Consider the following 18,530-nt stretch of genomic DNA (forward strand, 5'->3'; position numbering starts at 1 on the left):
CTCCTCCCCGCCGGAAAGCAGCGCGAGATCCGCTTCGCGTCGCTTTACGGCAGCCGCTTTACGGCGGCGAGGAGATTGTGACGGCGGGCGCGGAGGCGCCATGGAGGGCGGCGGAAACACCACCAGCAAGGGCAGCGGCCTCGGCGGCCTCTTCGGCACCGGCGGGGCCGGGTACTCGCACGCCGACCTGTCCGGGGTGCCGCGTGAGTGTCGACCGGAGGGACTGGGCTGGTCCGCGCGTGTTCCCGCGGCGAGGAGGGCCGGGTTGGGGGGCGCTGCCGGGCCAACGTGGCGAGCGCGTGAGGACCGGCAACTAGGCCGGCACGGGGCCGGGCCCTCCGCGAGGTCAACGGAACTGGCTCTGTTCCCCACCGCTCGGTGCTCAGCGCCCATGAGCGAGGGCCCCCCGTGGCCTCTATGCGTGTGATACTGCTGCACGCAGCGGTGTCATCGTGGTCTTTTTCTCTTTATCCTCAGTAACGGGAATGAGCCCGCTGTCGCCGTATTTGAACTTGGACCCCAAGTACCTAGTACAGGTGAGATGAACACTTGCTTCTTTGTACTGAGGCTGCCGTGGCCCTGTGGGAAGACTCTGGAATCCCCACAAGGCAATGCAGTGCATACAGCCACCATGTGACAAATGATTCTTTTATTCATAGGTTCATTAGGTTGAAAAGGACCTACAAGATCATCTAGTCCAACCATCCTCCTATCACTATCCCTACCCACTGAACTACTCAATCAAATCCCTTAGCAACTCATCTTTTAATTCCACATCTAATATAAGCTCACAGTGCCACAGTTCCCACTAGAAAACTAGTTTGAGGATTGGTAAGAATGCTGTGTACATTTGCCACTAGTGGAAAGAGTTCTTGCACCTCCTTTCATCTTCCCTACCACCACACACACAGACCCAGCACAGCCCTTGGCATACCCCCCATGTCTGTCATTGTTGAATAGTAAGCCTGTTTCAGAACAGCTTCACATTAGCTAACATCACAGACCACCACATCCTAAGAAAAACAGTTATTTAAAACCCTGTAATATTTTCCTTTTACATTCTTCTGATAATATTGCTGAAAGGGTTCAAGTTAGTCCACTAAGGATGCATGCTAATAATTTCATTTATGTGTAGGTGACTCATCTTGCCAGTGATCATTACATTCTGCAGAAGTAGCACTGAAGGTCACAAGTTGTATAGCATCTGCTCATGTGTGCTTTTGTTTCATGATGTGCATGCTCCACACACAAGTGAGGGGCTGGTGTTTCTGTTCCTTCTTCAATCAGAGCTGTTGCAGTTAAGGTTACAATACAACAAGTCATAATTTTAGGAAATGAGGGATATGCCTCTGTGTAAGTGGATTCCCTTGCACAGTTATCTTTCCTGCTGTTGCTGAGTAGTCATAAATATTAAGTAGTTACTTAAACCTCTTCCCAAAACACCCTCTAGAGTAATCTTGTATTTAAAAAGCATCCATATACTTTCAGAACCTGCAGTGAACAGTTCTCCATGAGGAAATCAGCATTTTTTTTAGAATCTTGCATGTCTTGTCAGTGTCTCATAATAAAAAAAGTGTTTTGGCTGACCTTACCTCTACCATGTGCTTCTTATCAGCAGGTTTCTCTAGCTCTTTTTAAACTAATCTGACTTACAAGAATGAAACTTCCTGTGGGAAAAGGGCATACAACTGTAAAAACTACCAGCCTCAAATGCTATTTTGAATGCATTCCTCACCCCCTAGTGTCTTAAGGACTGGTCACTTGCGTGCAGGGAACTACTTAGTACACACAGTTTTTCCATTAGCATCAAAGTATTAGGAAATGAAATGTATTACTACGCCTGTATAGGCTGCTCAGTGAGGAACAGCACTGCACAATCTGAAAGGAAGAGGGCATTTAAATGACAGCAGGTCTCATGTTGCCTCCTTACAGATACAGAGTCAAAAAAACACAGAATTCCTTGGCTGCCTGGTATTACTCATAGAGAAGTGTGATATCTGGGAAAGGAAAAAAAAAAAAACAACCTCATCTTATAGTCTTGAAAAATTCTATTCTCATTGGCAAATAACAGTATATTCCATTTGAAAACTACTGTCAAAAAGATATCCAGAAACACTGATTACATCTGTTTTTGCTTTAGTTCATTACATGGGTTAAAAAAATAAGTGTATTTTCCAACATTTAAAATGTAGGCCACAAAGTTGCTTTCTTTTTTTTTTTTTCCTTCAGGATACAGATGAGTTTATCTTGCCCACAGGAGCCAGCAAAACTCGGGGCAGATTTGAGCTAGCCTTTTTCACCATTGGAGGATGTTGTATGACAGGTCAGTGGTCATTTCACTTTTTCCATCTATTACAGCAGCAACAAGATCTAAAGCATCCTATTCTGCAGTCTTATATACAGTCTTACATTAGCAGCTATTTAACTCCAGGCTATACTCATCAAAATTTTCTCAGTGCCTGCTTCTAGTATTTTTGTCCTTTTTCTTCCTGCTAACCAGGGGCAGCATTTGGTGCACTGAATGGGCTGCGACTTGGCTTGAAGGAGACTCAGAATATGGCATGGTCAAAACCTAGAAATGTACAGTAAGTGTTTAACTGAAAAAGTTCTTCTTAGTAACATTTTCTTCTTCCAGCATGGAACAGAATTAGCTCTGAATATATCAGAAAACTGAAGGTTCAGAAGTTCCAATTTATTAATGTTAAATTATTAAGTGTTTCTAGGCTAAAGATGTTCAGTTTAAGCATTGCTTTTTCAATTAGTGACAATTATCTCTTCTGACTTGCCTAAATATTAAGTATTTGAGAGACTGAAGTACTACTTTATTATTCATTAGAGATCTATTTCAAAGTCAAGCCAGTGATTACATTTGTTGAAGTATTCCCAAAAGAAGGAATTTCTTTAGAGCTATTTTTCCTCCCTTCCTTGTCTGAGAGCAAGTTCTCTCTGCATTCCTGAGCTTATAACTAGAAGGAGATTAGAAAGCAGAAGACGTCCCTGCCTGGATTTGCGTGCTGCTGAGCAAGCATTGTATGGTGTCCTGCTCACCAAGAAAGAAAATTGCTTCTGACAGATTCTTGGCATTATGAGGCGAAGTATTTGCAGGTAGACTAATAGGCATACTGAAAAAGAACATAACTCACTCAACCAGCGAAGGGGATTTCTGGCTATGGAGCACTCCTCAGGAGCCAGCCTAGGTCCAAAAGATGCTCTCCCTTCAGTGGCTGGCCCTTATATGAGCCCAGGGTGCCTCTACTCTGAGTCGACCCCTTCTGGTCACATGGAGAACACACCTGAGAATAATTTGTCTACTCCCTGGGCCAGCTACTCCCATTCAGGTGCTCAGTCATCAGTTCAAGCCATGACCCAACAGCTCCATTACATCTCCACCTTTCACAGTATGAGCAGTGATAGGGCACTGTTTGTCATACAAAGCAGCAAAATCACTTCTGACAAGTTCTTTGCAGTACTGGCAAATTCACATACAGAAAGAAAGTTTTACTCACCCAGCTGGTGATGAGAATCTTTGGCTGTGGAGCACTTCTTCCAAGGAAGCACTTGTGTAGGAGAAGTTTGCCCTGCAGAGGCTAGCACTTAAGCGAGCCCAGGGAAGTGGACCTACAGTGCACCCTTCCAGTCATGTGGGATGCACAGGTAGATCTTCTGCAACTGTGCACCCTGGGCCAGCCACACCCCTTCACCAGGTACTCAGTCATCAGTTTAGGCCATGACCTAACAGTTCCCCTACAGGTGTGTTTGGAGATGAGCCCATACATTGGGATCACAGTATATGCGATGAATTCCTGAAGTCTGTAAATAGATTCACTTGTGTGTGCAGGCTTCATGGTTCCACAGGATCATAGATGTTTCCCAAACATCCAGGTTGTTTTTTTCTTTCAAGAAGGTCCACTACCAGGTGCCACTGAAGAGCAGAATGTTACAAGGACTCTTCAGTGACATTGGAGCACATCAGAGTTGGGTGATGTTGCTCCTCCTGGTGGTCTTGTGTGCTACAGATCTCAGGGAGAATAAAACTGTTTAACAAATACTAGAACAGGCAAGTCCACTCTCCAAGGTAAATTATTTGCATTATTACAGCTCTAGGCCAGTATTTCTGCCTGAACAGGGGCATGGCCAGACCATTTGTAATACACTTCTCAGCCTGATATTGATGGTTAGATGATTATTGTCAGGCCTCAGAGGGGGGGTTCTGACCCACTAAAGTGACACAATCAGTGTTCCCTTCACAATTAAAATGAGGATTCGTATTATCATCTCAGAGTACACATACTGATTACTTGCAGTTATTGATCCCCCCTTCTTCTAGTATCCCCCTCCTCAGTGCAGGCAGGCAGGCCACATCACTCTGATCCTATCTGCATCTTTCAAGATGACTTTACCTTACAGTTCCCAGGCACAAGGTCCTGAAGGGCAGGGAGCTGAAGATTATTCAGCATCTGAACTTTAAGTTTTAAGCGTGCATCGCTCAATTTGGACTTGATGAAGGAAAACTCAAGTTGTCTGTAATAAATGCTGGACACTAGACTGACCATGTCTGGGTATTTCATTTAGAAATCTCAGCATCTCACAGAGTCACTTGGTCCACCACTGCAGGGTACAATCTTCAGAGCTGCCTGTAGAATACCACTTCTTTGAGTTGTGAATGCTTTCCTTGGAGCCCTACTAACTATGCCAGATGTTCCACTCACAAAGAAGCAAAATTGTTTCTGACAAATTCTTGCAATATCAGGGAGAGCACTCACAGGTAGGCCAATAGTCATATACAGAAAGAAGAATGAAACTCACCTAACTGGTGAAAAGACTCTGGCTACACAACAGCCTCCTTCTGAAGAACCAGCCAAGGCCAGGGGGATGCTTCCTTCAGTGGCTGGCCTTTTTATGAGCCCAGAACGGCTCCACCCTGGGTCCACTCCTTCTGGTCACATTGGGAGCACAGGTGCAAACAATTTGTCCATGCTCCCTGGGCCAGCTAAACTACTTCACCAGGTGCTCAGTCACCATTTCAAGTCATGACCCCTGTATGTGGTATGGGATTTTCTGGATGACAGCGTCCATGAGTATCCCTAGCATTTCCAAGCTGGCACCTTATCTGGTTGTTTGAAAGGATGCAGTAAAGATATTGACACGTTTTTCATGCAGTACACTGATACAATTTTTGGTATTTTATACACCATTGTAAGAAAACATAAGAGTCTTTAAAGGAGACATTTTAAACTAGAAGAATGAAATGTCTGGAGGGAGGCTGTTTCATTCTTCTAAATTACTACAAAAAGGGAATTTTAGAGAAGCAATATACTATTATTTCACAATACAGTTTGTACAGATTCTGCTCCTTTTAAAGCAGTGTTTTTATATTTTTCAACCCCTTCTTTACCATTTATAGTATTGAAGATATAACCAAAATAGTCCCTATTAGAATTACGACTCTTATCATAGATGAACAAAATTGTATTTAGACAAATACATAGACAAATTATATTTAGACAAATTATATTTAGGCAAATTATATAGACAAATACATGTTGTCATCCCAGCCCAGCAGGTGGCAGTCATTGCACACGTTGCTGTTTCATAGTCCTTGCCCTTCGAGGAAAAGTTATGTTGAGGATCATCAGCTCCTTGAATCAGTGTATTAATTTCAGGTTTTTTTTCTAATATAAGGCAAGGAGGAGAAATGTTTATCTAGATCTCCTTTAAATTCATCCTAAATGTACACTTTTTGAAATATGATTTTTGCTATTTCCCTGCAGATATGTTGAGGTATTTCATATATTAAAATAATAATTTTCTCATCAATTCTGAATTTATGGACTGTTGATGAAATGGGGCTGGAGGTTGTATTTAGAAGGAGGCTGTCAATATCTGGGCCTCTTAGGTGTTTTTCTCACTTCAAAATGAAGTTCATTACATGACCATGTTCAGAAACAGCCTCTCTCCCTCTCCTAGTTATGCAAGAGGAAATCTAGTAAGAATTGAAATCAAATGAACTTCAATTAGAAAGAATACAGTGCCTAACATTTTCATTGTGTTAAGTGATGAACTAAGCTCCAGTGGTAGTCAGCTGTCCAGAGCAGTACTGTGCCTGTGGCAGTGTTACACTGCTGGGAGATAAAGATCAGTCGTTTCTTCTGGCTGTTGTCACTGTTCTGGTGACAGCTGATGCCAAGAAGGAGTGATGTGGTGCTTCCCTGAGAGTGTGCTAAGGGTTTGATGTTGCTCTTTTGTGCTAGTCCGGAAGCATACATGCAGAATTATTTAGGGTACCTTACTTTTGCTGTGTGCTCCTTTTCACAAATGGAAGCGCAGGATTTCGTCTTTTCCCACTGATATGTATTTGTTCAGACTTGTGTTTCATTGACTTCTCACTCATTCAGGTGTCACCATACTCCCTGACATATGATCCCTGTTTCACTTGCACCTTCTAAAAGAGCACTCAGGCCTTCTTGCAGATGTTACACCCAGTTAAAAAAACTCGGTTGTATCAGTCGTTCTCAACAGCTATGTGAAAAGCTGTGTAACAAATGAATAGGTTTAGGAAGTCATTTGAAGGGAAGAGGTTCAGATCTTGATACGGTGTGAGTCTGTCTCAAAAGACAGATTTTCTTGAGACAGAAATAAATATTTGCCTTTAGGAGTGCATCTCCTGCTCTTTGGAGTATGAACAATGGAGGAAATTATATATTACCAAGTTGTATGCTTTTCCTTACTCTTATATTTTAGAAGGATTTTTAGTTAATTATTCCAGTTTCAGTAATAAACCTGTAGTGTTAACACTTCATGCCTGCTATCATAATTCCAGCAGCATTAATTCTCTGGCTTAGGGCAATGCCTGAATGTAAAGCTTTAGCAGAGCACTAAAGCTTTTAATATCTTTTTAACTTCTTTACAGAATTCTAAATATGGTGACAAGGCAAGGAGCATTATGGGCTAACACTCTGGGATCTCTGGGTAAGTGAACTTGTCCAATTTATAAAGATGTACCTATTTCAGGGAAAGCATTTGACATCCACCAGGAAAAATTGCAGCTTTTTCACTGGGACTTGAGAGTATTTCAGCAGAAAGGACAAAATTGAATTTTAAGCACAAGTAGCCAGAGGCCTGTAATTAAAGAACAGTATTTTTATCGTATTAGAAACAAGAATTCTAGTTATGGAATAAAAGGAATAGACAAAAAAAATATAGGTAATACTTAGTTCTAGTTAATTCTTAAGGGAAACTAGTTAATTCTAGTTAATGCTTAAGGGAAAAAAAAATTTGAATCCTTCTGAAAGAAATTACAACATAAAAAGAGCTTTTGGTCATATGAGCAATTCCTTGCTGTCAGTCTCCAGGTAAAAAGTCAGAATGTGTCTGTGGGAGACATGTGATAGTCACTAAAAAAATTTATGGTTTTATTGTGTTCGCTTGGGTAGAGACATTGCATATGATACCAACTTCAGATCTAGTTGCTTATAACTAGTACAAATTAGAATAAGAGAAAAGAAAATGATCAAAAGCCTGATGGGAGAACATCTGTGAACTGAGTGGAGGAGACATAAAAAAAAAACATGCAGAAGTTGCCTCAGAAAAAGAACTCATAGGAACATCATAAAAGTCAATGGAATAACCGAAGTCCTGGAGAATATAAAGCTTATGTTCCCATCCCACCTCCCAGTCTTAAAAAGAACAAACAGCATAGAACAGTTTGGGTTGGAAAGGATCCTTAAGATCATCTAGTTCCAACCCCCCTGCTATAGGCAGGGACACCTCCCTCTGGACCAGGTTGCTTGCAGCCCCATCCAGCCTGGCTTTGGATGCTTCCAGGGAGGGAGCATCCACAGCCTCGCTGGGCAACCTGTGCCAGTGTCTCACCACACAGTAAAGAATTTCTGTGAGAAACAGAGAACTGATGAAAATATATTGTTTTGGAATTGATTAATGATGGGACTCATTGCCCCCACAAAGTGCTAATGGAAGAAAAATTGCCAGTGTTTAAAACAAACTATTTACTGTTATAACCCTGTAGTATTTTATATCATAAATAAAAATAAATAAATGTGAAGCACAGGCTAAATTTAATCTATTTCATTTTATTTCAGTCTTATTTCTGAAGAGTAGATTAGCTTGCCAGTTAACTTAGACATCAACTTTTGAGACATAATGTAGTGACCGCAGGATTCTGAATGACAGTGAGCATGACAATTTTCAAAACAGATGCATTTGCCGAGGGTTTTTTCTTATTTTTGGGGGGGAGGAGGGTAGGTTGGAGGAATGGTATTTTCTACTCCAACCCTAATAAAAACATTCTGAAAAATGGGATGCAGGAACACTGCAGTCCAAGGTCTGAAGTGACACATTAACAGGGTTTGTCAGCTGTGTTTGAAGAAAGATTACTCAAGAAAATGTTTGTGCATTCCAGAAACAAATTGTGTCTTTTGTTACAAAGTATGGCCTCACCAGTCACAGAGTTAAGCAGAACTTGGTATCTGGGGAGTTGGCATTAGCTCTGCATCATCCTAAGTACTGGAGCAAGTCCTTGAAAGAAGTTAAAGAATTTTTGCATTTTATTTCACTGGTGCAGCATTTCTATGTATTAGACTCCTTTTGTCACTACTGACAATTTTTATAATTCTGTTCCTAAACAGAGGTAGAAACATCTTTCTCTAAAATAATTTGTTGAATGTAGCTCTTCCTTCCCCTCATTGTTGATATAAAACACAGCTAAGACAATGAAAACCACCACTGCCTATGCTGTGTGGAAGAAGATACTATTTTGTCTCATCGACTTTAATGTATCTGCTTATGAAGGATTTTGTAGCAGAAATAAAGATTTTAATTTGTAGCAGATGAGAGTTGAAAGTGACACAGTGTTATCTTCACCGGCAGACCATGACATACTCTCCTGTTCTGAGCATGAAATGTGATTATATCATCAGATCATACAAAAAAGTGGGTTTGGTGGGGCTTCTCCTTCATACGGAAAACTTAGGCTGCATATGTGTACGTACTGAAAGTTCACACATTTCTCTTTGAAATCCTCTTTAGGATAGTTGACAGAGTTCTCCAAAGTCTGGGATGAGGCAGAGGTGAAGCAGTTTTATATGTCAAATCCTAAGCAATCTTTGAGGCATTTATGCAGTAAAAGTAGGCCCTTGTTCTCCAGTCTGTGGTACCCTGTTCTGAGTACTACACCTGAACAACTCGCATTGCATTGTGGTGACCAGTGGGCAACAGTTTCATCTGCTATCTAGAAAGTGTTGAGCTGATTGGTTTTGTGCCATCTCCCAAGGGCAGTATAAAGCCTGCCAGCACAAAGCTAAATCTTTAAAAGCTTTTAAACAAATCTGAACTCAGCAACAGGCCTAAGCCTCAATCACTGCTTGGTATCATCTGTTTGTCATGTCTTGAGATAGTACCAGACATCATTAGTAATGCTACTTTATGACCAAACTATGGCTAAAGAAAGGTCATCTGTAAAACCAGTAGAGCTGGTTTTACAACTGGTTTTACTGAAGGCAGAAAATCTGTGCACAGTGTTAACTAGTTACACTGACCCTCAATTCTGAGCCTTGTATCTTAGACAATGGGAGTTTTAACTTGAATTTTTTAATGCTTTTTCTTTCTCAGCTCTGCTGTACAGTGCATTTGGAGTCATCATTGAAAAAACACGTGGTGCAGAAGATGACCTGAATACCATAGCTGCTGGAACCCTGACAGGAATGCTGTACAAAAGCACTGGTAGAGTAACAAAATGTTTTTATTTTTCCTCTTGTGCTTCAATCTAGTTATTAGGACTTACTGCTTTTCCTAAGTACTGTTCTGCTCTAATAATTAAGAGTGTAAAAATGGTATATTAGCCACAGAACTGGATTGTTGCTTTCTGCAGTTGCAGGTGAGTGACTATGAGTGACTTGTAAGAAGCTTCATCTTGAAGCAGTTAGAGCATTCTGTGTATTGCTGACCTCCATCTTCAACTTCCCCTTCACTGTAAAAGGGGATTCCCATTTCCTTGTGTCCACTAACAGACTAGTGGGAACGTTGGTTCTTTTTCCTGCTATACCTGAAATACACAGCTGAAAACAAGCTGGGCACACTTTTTATACAAACTCACCATTAAGCTGGTTAAGTATGCTGTTTATTTGGTATCTAATGAACATAATTTGAATCTCATGATTATTGTTAGACCTGTGCAGGTTAGAAAGAATGCAGTTTAATTCAGCTGGAAATGTTATTTATGTTTTTAAGTGCAAGTTTCCCTTCAGCAGTCTTAGCCAATTTAAAAATGATGTGTGGGTTAGATCTCAGCTATCTATGAAAATTGGTGAAGTTACATAACTTCTTTCAGCTAATTGATATTATTTACCTACACCAAAAAGGGGAAAAAAAATGATGCTGTCAGCTTCTAAGGGTAAGAAATAACCAGAAGTATTAAAATAAGAAACTGTGGCCTTCACTGAGCATATATGAGGCATTCATCCTGTACAATCTTGAACAGCTTAAGGCAAAATTACTTTCCAAATGGGGGTTAATTAAAAAAATTACATCCAAAGAAGTGAAAAGTCAGGAATTCAAATGGAACACTTAAAGAAGCCTTAAGATTATTATTTTTTCCTAAGCCTGAGATTGTATGGATTCATATAATTAAAGTTAAAGAAGTTAATATATTTGTGAAGATATCCCTTGGGTGTTTGAACACCCATTGTGGCAGGACTCTCATCTTGCACAGTGATCGAGAGCAGCAGTGTTAGAGCAGCATGGATTTAAGGTGAGATTGTTGGTGAATATTGATTTGTTTGCAAAAGAGAGGGTCTGATCTTCTGTTAACACATATTCCAGGCTCAGCAATTGGAGGGATCCCAGTTTTTAAAGAATTACTGGGTATCACAAATTGACATTACCACAGAAAAAAAAGTGTCATTTTTAAGTAGCTCAGTAAAAGTTAGGCTGTGTAATTCAGCTGTATATTACTGAGGAGATAATTCATCTCTGTACTTCTGCATATTTTACTAAGTCTCAGTGCCTTAGAAATGTTCCTGAAAGTAAATTGAGATACCTGATTTTTATGTTGATCTAGACTAATTAGAAACAGCGGTCATTAGCTGGAGCAGTCTTATAAGTGCTAACTGGTGCACTTAACCTTAATAGAGCATATAGCTCTCTTGCAATCAGTTACTTAATTGGGGTTTCCTGAGGGATCTGCCAGATGGGCAGCAACAGCTAGATAGCTGTAGAACAAATACTGTGAATGAATAGTACCCACACAATATAATGAAGATGGACAGCGTATTTTTGGATGGATTATCCAGATGGTGTAAAGACACTCAATCAATTAGGAAGGGCTCACCTGTCACTGAAGGTCAAAGCTCACCTAGAACATGGGAGAGATCTCCAACAAATGATCCTTCCCTGGTGGTGGTCAGCCCTTAAATGGAGTCTGGGAGAGGTGGAGCCAGGCTCCACCCCTTCCAATCACACAGGTACATTGCCTTCACCTGTGCTCTTGCAGCTGACTCAGTGCTCACCTCAGGTGACCAATCAGTGGTTCTGGCTGTGATTCAACAGTTCCCATACAATAGGGTACAGAAAATGTTAAGAATTCTATATGGCCACGACTGCCATCTTGCACTCCAGAAGAAGTTTCCCCCATACCTGTCCATGCCTGTCAGAAGCATGGAACTGGCATTACATGTGGTCTTTTCTAGGTGCAGTGCAACCAAGTGTGTCTGCTTTGCTTACATGCAGTCATCTGTCGCTAAAAAAAATTACCAGAGCATGGTGGAACTTTTGTTTTGTAACGTATGATCTGTTGAGATAATAGTCACACTGATAACGGTAAGCATAGTGGATAAGACTGTATTCCTCATGTTAGATATCTGGTATACCTCCTGCACAGAAACTCAAAAAGAAGTACATTTTCGCAGGGAACCTGAGTGGCAAAATAGGCCTTTATTTTTAAGGATTAGTTCTGGAAGTGAGAAAGATGTTGGCCACATATGTTGGAAGAATTAAATTCCAATATTATTTTCCTTTTTTCCTTTCATGCTCTGTTCCTCCTGCTTTTTCTCCTTTCCTGCCACCTTATGCCTTCCTCGTTCAGAATGGTAAAGTTTCCCTCTAAAAGCTATGCTTTACCCAGCATCAATCCATGTGTCTAAAAACCCTGAAATACTTTGTTAGGTCATATGCAAAGGATCAGTTCACATCTGTGATGTACACTAAGCTTGTAACCATTTTATGTCACATGGAATGCCACGTTGTATTGGCATTAAAAGGGACAATTTGCAAGCTGAAACATTTCTGTCAAGACCCTCATACTTCAGTGGCAGTTAAAAACTTTCATAGGCACCCCCTACCAGATCAAGTCCATTCTCTGATTCTCATGGGGAAATGCAGAGCAGTGTTCTTCAAGCACTCAGATTTTCCATTTCCATCATTTCTCTTTCGTGAAGAGATGAAGAATGTGTTTAAGAAGAAATGGTTTGAATAAGGCAGGTTTTTGTTATGACTTCCCAGTTCCTGTTTAAACATGGCACTGACGGAACAATCACGTCAGCAGTCTTGCTGTGCTGGAAAAACCTTATACTTGTGTATTGTACAAAGCCTTCCTGTAGACTGAGGTTCTGGAACTGAAGTGCTTTGGTCTTTACTGAGAGAATGTGAATGGACAGGAAAAAAGGTAATATGAAGACCTGTTGGAAGTTGAAGTTTGTTGCCCCAGACTGGTCCTGATGTTAACAGTTTGTCCCTGCGGAGGTGTTAATCATTACCAAAATGCTAGCAGCTGGAAGGCTTTGAGAGCACCCACACCCTAAAATCAGCAGTTTGCGAACAGGTTTCTGTGAGACTCTTAAACCACAGCTTGTGCATGAGGAGATTAAAAGAATATGAAGGTCTGGAAGCACGGACTGTGGAAATTCTGCTCTCCTGTGTTCCTTGGAAGTGATGCTGGTCATTGAAAATTCCCCATTACACATGACGAAAGCAGTTAAGTCCCCAGGAATTCTGACAAACCTTGCAGCCAGTCACATGTGTTAACTTGCCGCAGTAAGGGGAGCGTGAGCATGGAATCCATCTCGGTGTGCTGCATGGATTAGGTCAACAGGTGCTGTGAGTAGAGTCAGAAAGTGGAACTAATTTGAGGAACTTGGAGACAGCACGCTTTTACAGATCCATTTGTCCAAGGTGGTCTCTAACTTGCACGCTGGTAAAATCCTATTAATAGCTCTTAGCCTGAATGTAGCCGTGTACACTACGAATGTGCTACACCAGACTTCGCACTTCATGGGACCTGCACTTTAGCTCCCAGCCTAATTTCCATCCAGAGTATTTGGTGTGATGGATGGAAGAAGGCCCTTTGTGTTCCTGTGTCAGTGGCATATGAAATAGAAGTGCTGCAGCTTAACAAAGTGGACAGGATTGACTGCTTTCCTAAGGAAGTCTACAAGGACGGCTTTTCCTTTTAATTAGATACTCATTATTCTGCAACTTCAAACCAAGGTGGAAGTTGAGGTGTGTTAGACGAGTGTTTTTCTCCTGAAAAGTTACAGAGCACACATACTAGCATCTTGGAGCAAAGAAATCTTTAGCCTTCGTGCATTCTTTTTCAACCTCTTTTCTAAACCAAACATCTTCCATTCTCTCCTTATTGTACCAGTCTCTGAAAGTAGCAGAAAAACAGAAAGACGATGGTCCCTGTGCATGATGCTGCTTAGTCCCTGTCATCACGAAAGCACACACAGTTCCAGTCACCATGTCACAAAGGCACAAAGTATTGATTGGTCAGGGAAAAGGTACTGATCTGGATGGGCCTTTGGTCTGACCCAAGGGGGCAGGCATTGGTTTCTTACTGAAGCCTGACAGTTCACTAAACAGAGAACTTCAATAACCTTTAACTTTATCTGAGCATTACGCAGGCTGTAGATGTTCTTTTTGTTAGATAATTTTTATTTCCACATCAGGGGAGATAGGAGCAAGAAAAAACTCTTTGGACAAACTACTTTTGTTTACTGTGCTTCTGTGCAGTAGGACCCTGATAGGACCTCTCTTGCCTTTTGCACAGTAGCTGGTACATAATTTAGTATAAAATAATCTGAAGAGAAAGGAAAGCTAGCAATAACCAAAGGCAGTCGTTGTCATCTGAAGACCTCAGAACACAACCCTTGAAATCAGTGCATCATGAATTAATTAGGAAGGACTAAATGTTATATTGCTAGCAGTAAAGTCTGTGCAGAGCTAAAGATCAGATCTGTGGACTTCATCTGCAGGAGCCGAGGGTGGTTGGGTTCAGTAGTTACATCATGAGCTATAGAAGTTTCTTCCCTTTTGGTTCAGTCTATTTTTCTTGGAGCCAGATGTTTTGGTTTTTTTTTTCCTCTTGTTTCCATGTGGGGAGGGGAGGCAGGGGATGAAGCTGCTGGCAGACTGCTGCAGATGTGGCTCTGGTGTCTCTTAATTCACTGCATTATTCAGAGAAAAGCAGGTAAATGATTTGCTTCTGAACTTTAAACTTCATATCTGTCAGGTATTTTAGACATGAGGACCCTCATAAAACTGAAAAGGCTGAGGTTGCCTTGTATATCTGAAAAAAACAAGCCCTTAGGTCGTTTAAAGAACAACTTGCTCCTAGAGGCCTCAAAGGAAGTGGAACTGTTCCCATTGTGAATATCAGAGGGAGAGGAAAAACTAAACACGTGTTAGGTTCTTTTGTTGGGCATAAATAGGTGGGGCTGGCTTTTCAATTAAGGTATCCCTGGTGTTTACTGTAGGATGTTCTTGTCTTCAACGTCCAGGAAATGAGAGCTCAGAGAGTGCATTCTTAAACCATGGGCCATAAAGCCTGAAATGGACAATTTTGCCCTCGTGTTGTGCAGTGTAGGTCATACTTTTCCCTACTGAGTCAAATTCACTGCATCTGCTATTAACATGGAATCATTGCACAGCTTGCTATGCACTGAAAATGTTTCAGGTTTCCGTGGTGAAAAGCTAAAGCCAAAGAAACCACGCTGTCACATAGGGAGCATTAGGTGCTTCTTCAGAAACCCACAGCAGCTTCTCAGCTGTGAATCATGAAAGTTGCCTGATCTCAAAATACCTGCTCTCAGAAGTTGGTCAGCTGGAGCTTTATCTCAGCCCAGCACACGAGATGAGGGGCTCACTGTGACGTTTCTAGCAGGGTTTGTCAAGGCATGGTTGGTATCTGAGGGCTGCAGAGGGCGATTGCAGAGGAAGGAGTGAGAAGTTGGGCTATCGTGGGAACACAGCTGAGATGGGAGGGGAGAGGTTTTTTCCATGTTCTTGTTTATTTAAAAAACAAGGTGATTTTCTCAGAGGGCTTAACATTTCCTGCCCAGCAACTGGGCTGCATTCTGCAGAGCAGTACTGTTTGGTGTCTGCCACAGACCTGGAGGCTTTTACTCAGATGGAAATCAGTTATGGAAAGGAAAGTTCTTTATGTGCTTTCTGCTTTGATGGTGTTTTTTTAAACTAACTCAGTAAGGCACTCGATTTCAGCTGCATGGATTTATTCCTTGCTCGCGAAACAGACTTCCACTGGTGCATCTTCAGCAAAGTCCATGGGGCCCAAAATTCTGTGCAGGAGCTGCAGAATGCTTCAGGCCTGTAGGATTGATGCTTTGTGAGTAGTTCTAGGGCTTTCCTCCTCACCTGGCTGGCTTCAGCACGTGACAATATTTACATTTTGTTTGGAGCAGTGCACCTTAGCAGCACCGAGCCTGCTTGGATGCTGGAAAATGGCTCCACTGTGGAAATTAAGAGAGTTCCCCTATAGAACCCGACTTCCTCCACAATCAGGCTCAATCAGCCTCCAACCAACCTTTCCTCCATAGGAAAAATGACTTAAAGGCAAAAGGAGAGGAATAGGACCTGGAGCTGAAGGGAGGGCCTATAGAGAGAGGGGCTGTCACAGCCCCATGCTGCCTTGCTTTCTGTGGACATCTGCCATGCTTCATGCACTTCCCTGTAGAGCTGCATGGTTAGGAGCCCAATTTTGGAGGTTTCTTCCATGAAGAATTGCTACTTAATATAAGCAGCAGAAAATTAGGCTGACATTTAATTCCTTATTCCCAAAAAAGTAATGAGCAGATGGTATTTTTGCAGGTTTTGCACACGGTGTCCTTTAAATGCCACCTGTGGCTCTTAGCCAGCAGCTGCCTGCAGTGGGATGACCCCGTGTGCCCGGCTGCATACCCATCTGCAAGCCCTTCCTCTGAGAAGCTTTTTGTGCAGCAAGGTCAGGCTGAGCTCCCAAAACCACAAGTTAGGTTCCTGGTTTAGGCACGTAGGTACATGAATGGCTTTTTTTACTGCTCAGAGCTTTACTTGGAGCAGTCAGGGCAGTGACATGAAGAGGTTTGTGTCCAAAACCCTCTGGGTCATCACAGTTAGGTGGTGAAGTTTCTAGAAATCCATGGCCAGACTTGACCTCTGTTACAGAGTCCAAGCTATGCTGTTGGCTTTGCAGCTTCCTGGTTGCAGCACACCTCCAGGCAACACAGACAGCTTTAACAGCTCCATTGAGATCTGTTTGATCTTGCAGCACATGTAGGGCTGTGTCAGCCTAGCTGGAGCCTACAGCTCTTTGCCCCACAAAAGCCTGAGTGAAATCCCATGAGACAGCTTTATGGCCCCTAATAGAAAAAGAAAATAATAATCATCACTGATTGCTGGGATGCACTTCCTTTCAAGCCTGACGAACATGCTCTCCACAGCCAGTTTTAGCAAGGAGATGGGTACATGGCACCTGGCCACAAGCTGAGAGGCGGCCTTGTCGGCGCAGCACCTTGTGTGCTTGGTTTGGCACTGATAAACATTGCAGAACCAAACTCTCTGAAGTTCCCTAGTGTTGAGTCATGCTCTCAGATGTTCCCATGCAGTCAGAGTATATTCTGGGAACTTAACCAAAGCACTCCCAGCTCCCAAGAAACAGCATCCTGCCCTTCCTTTTTCCACTCAAATGTAATGACCGTAATGGACAAACAGGATTATTATTCCTCATCTGAACCCCTAACTGGGGGAGCTCTTTAAATGAGAGGAGGTTCATATTTCCCTGGAAAAATGTGCTGAGGAGTGATGAAATAGAAAGAGCAGGACTTTGGAAAAGTCATCAGTACTGAAGTGTTCTACATGGTTTCTAAGGTCATAGTGCTATGTTAGCAGGAATGTGACAGAAGTCACAGCAGCAAGAGCAGGGTCAGAGTGATGAACCACCCTCCTGAGCTTAGCTGTTTCTTAGAAGGGTTCCACAAGAACCCTTTCTGGAAGGTTATTCTGAAAAGCACAGTTGTTCTAGATTTGAACAGCCTCCTGGGAGTTGCTGTGGCTGACGACTGCATGGAAGCAACATGAATGAGCTTTTTTTTCCCTCTTTTTCAGGTGGAATGCGTGGGATAGCTCGAGGAGGCATCGCAGGTCTGACGCTTACCGGCCTCTACGCTCTGTATAACAACTGGGAGCACATGAAGGGCTCCATTGCCCGGCAGTCCCTCTGAGCAGGGCGGCCAGTGCCGGGCAGAGGACACGCTTGCACAGTCACCAATCCAATTACTGCAAGATCTGTCTGGTGCCCCTTCCCATTTTATTTACGATTAACACGAAACTGAAGGAAGCTGTGCTGGGAGGAACCTCTTGCCACCGTTTGGCTGGATTGGCCCTTTCCTTCCTGCCAGCCACTTGCTGGAGGCAGCGATAGTTGTTGGACCTGCACGTGAGCGGAGCGGCCACCACGACAGTCTCCCTGACACGCTCACCAGCCATCCCTGGGCCAGAGCCACGTGGCGTGCTCGAGACCCATTGCTGCGCCAGCCGTGCTGCCAGCTCTGGTCAGATGCGCGTGCTGCTGCTGCACGATGAAGGCTGTGTCCATAGAGCCCTTAAGTGCAGTCTGTCAGCAGCACCTGGGTAGCTGGAGCAGGTGGGAGCCTTCAGCAGCAACTGGCACAGGGCAGGGCTCGTTGCTCTTACAGCTCAGGGTAAGCTGTTCAAAGGGATATTGTAATTAATAAAAAGGGTGGTACTTATGCAACATCTTTCCTATGCTTTGCCGTTCCTGCAACTCTTGAGACAAAAATGTCCTGCATCCAGTGACTTGCATTTAAGTCCAGCTTTGAAGGACCAGTGTGATAAGAGTCATGAGGCAGTTGGGTGAGGGAAAGTGATGGGTGGCTGATTGTCTCCTGATGCATGGTGACAGCAAGGCACGCTGGGCAGGGGTTGGCACCACGTCCTGACCTGTAACAAATACAGAAGTTCTGTATGGATGGAGGGCTGCCCTTGGGTTATAAAAGCACTTTGATGCTCCAGGACCTTAGAGCTTGCTCAGCCAACCACTGGAAACCAAGCAATACCCTTGCTCGCTGTTACTGGGTTTGTAATTAATAAATCTCTCTTCCCAGCCTCCAAGTAGTTCTTGTAGGTTACTGGTGAAACAGAGATGTGACGAACCTATGCCTTTACCAGTGTTGAAGTGAAACCATCTATCAAGCATTTTATGTAGATAAAAAGGAACGGGAAGT

The 18,530-nt window shown here is 42.7% G+C and overlaps 1 protein-coding gene and 1 non-coding gene across 2 annotated transcripts; both read left to right on the top strand.

The window, feature by feature from the left end:
* The first annotated feature begins 48 nt into the window (after window positions 1-48).
* Window positions 49-18,036, top strand: TIMM23B (translocase of inner mitochondrial membrane 23 homolog B). Its single transcript, XM_065746832.1, has 7 exons — window positions 49-203; window positions 478-536; window positions 2,230-2,323; window positions 2,501-2,585; window positions 6,911-6,969; window positions 9,628-9,738; window positions 17,392-18,036. The coding sequence occupies exons 1-7, from the start codon at window positions 101-103 to the stop codon at window positions 17,505-17,507; spliced, it is 627 nt and encodes a 208-aa protein (XP_065602904.1). The 5' UTR covers window positions 49-100; the 3' UTR covers window positions 17,508-18,036.
* On the top strand, window positions 6,068-6,267 carry LOC136055319 (small nucleolar RNA SNORA74). The gene has a single exon (XR_010622836.1). It is a non-coding gene; the product is annotated as a small nucleolar RNA SNORA74 (small nucleolar RNA).
* Window positions 18,037-18,530: the final 494 nt, after the last annotated feature.

Source organism: Cyrtonyx montezumae, unplaced genomic scaffold (genome assembly GCF_038088225.1).
Source record: "Cyrtonyx montezumae isolate F1298 unplaced genomic scaffold, pur_monq_1.0 scaffold_4, whole genome shotgun sequence".
Lineage (NCBI taxonomy): Eukaryota > Metazoa > Chordata > Aves > Galliformes > Odontophoridae > Cyrtonyx > Cyrtonyx montezumae.

Excerpts from the sequence above, each read along its gene's own strand:
- TIMM23B (XM_065746832.1), top strand. The coding sequence starts at position 101 with ATGGAGGGCGGCGGAAACACCACCAGCAAGGGCAGCGGCCTCGGCGGC. Across the intron at positions 204-477 it reads CGACCTGTCCGGGGTGCCGC|TAACGGGAATGAGCCCGCTG; the intron begins GTGAGTGTCGAC and ends CTTTATCCTCAG. Across the intron at positions 2,324-2,500 it reads TGGAGGATGTTGTATGACAG|GGGCAGCATTTGGTGCACTG; the intron begins GTCAGTGGTCAT and ends CCTGCTAACCAG.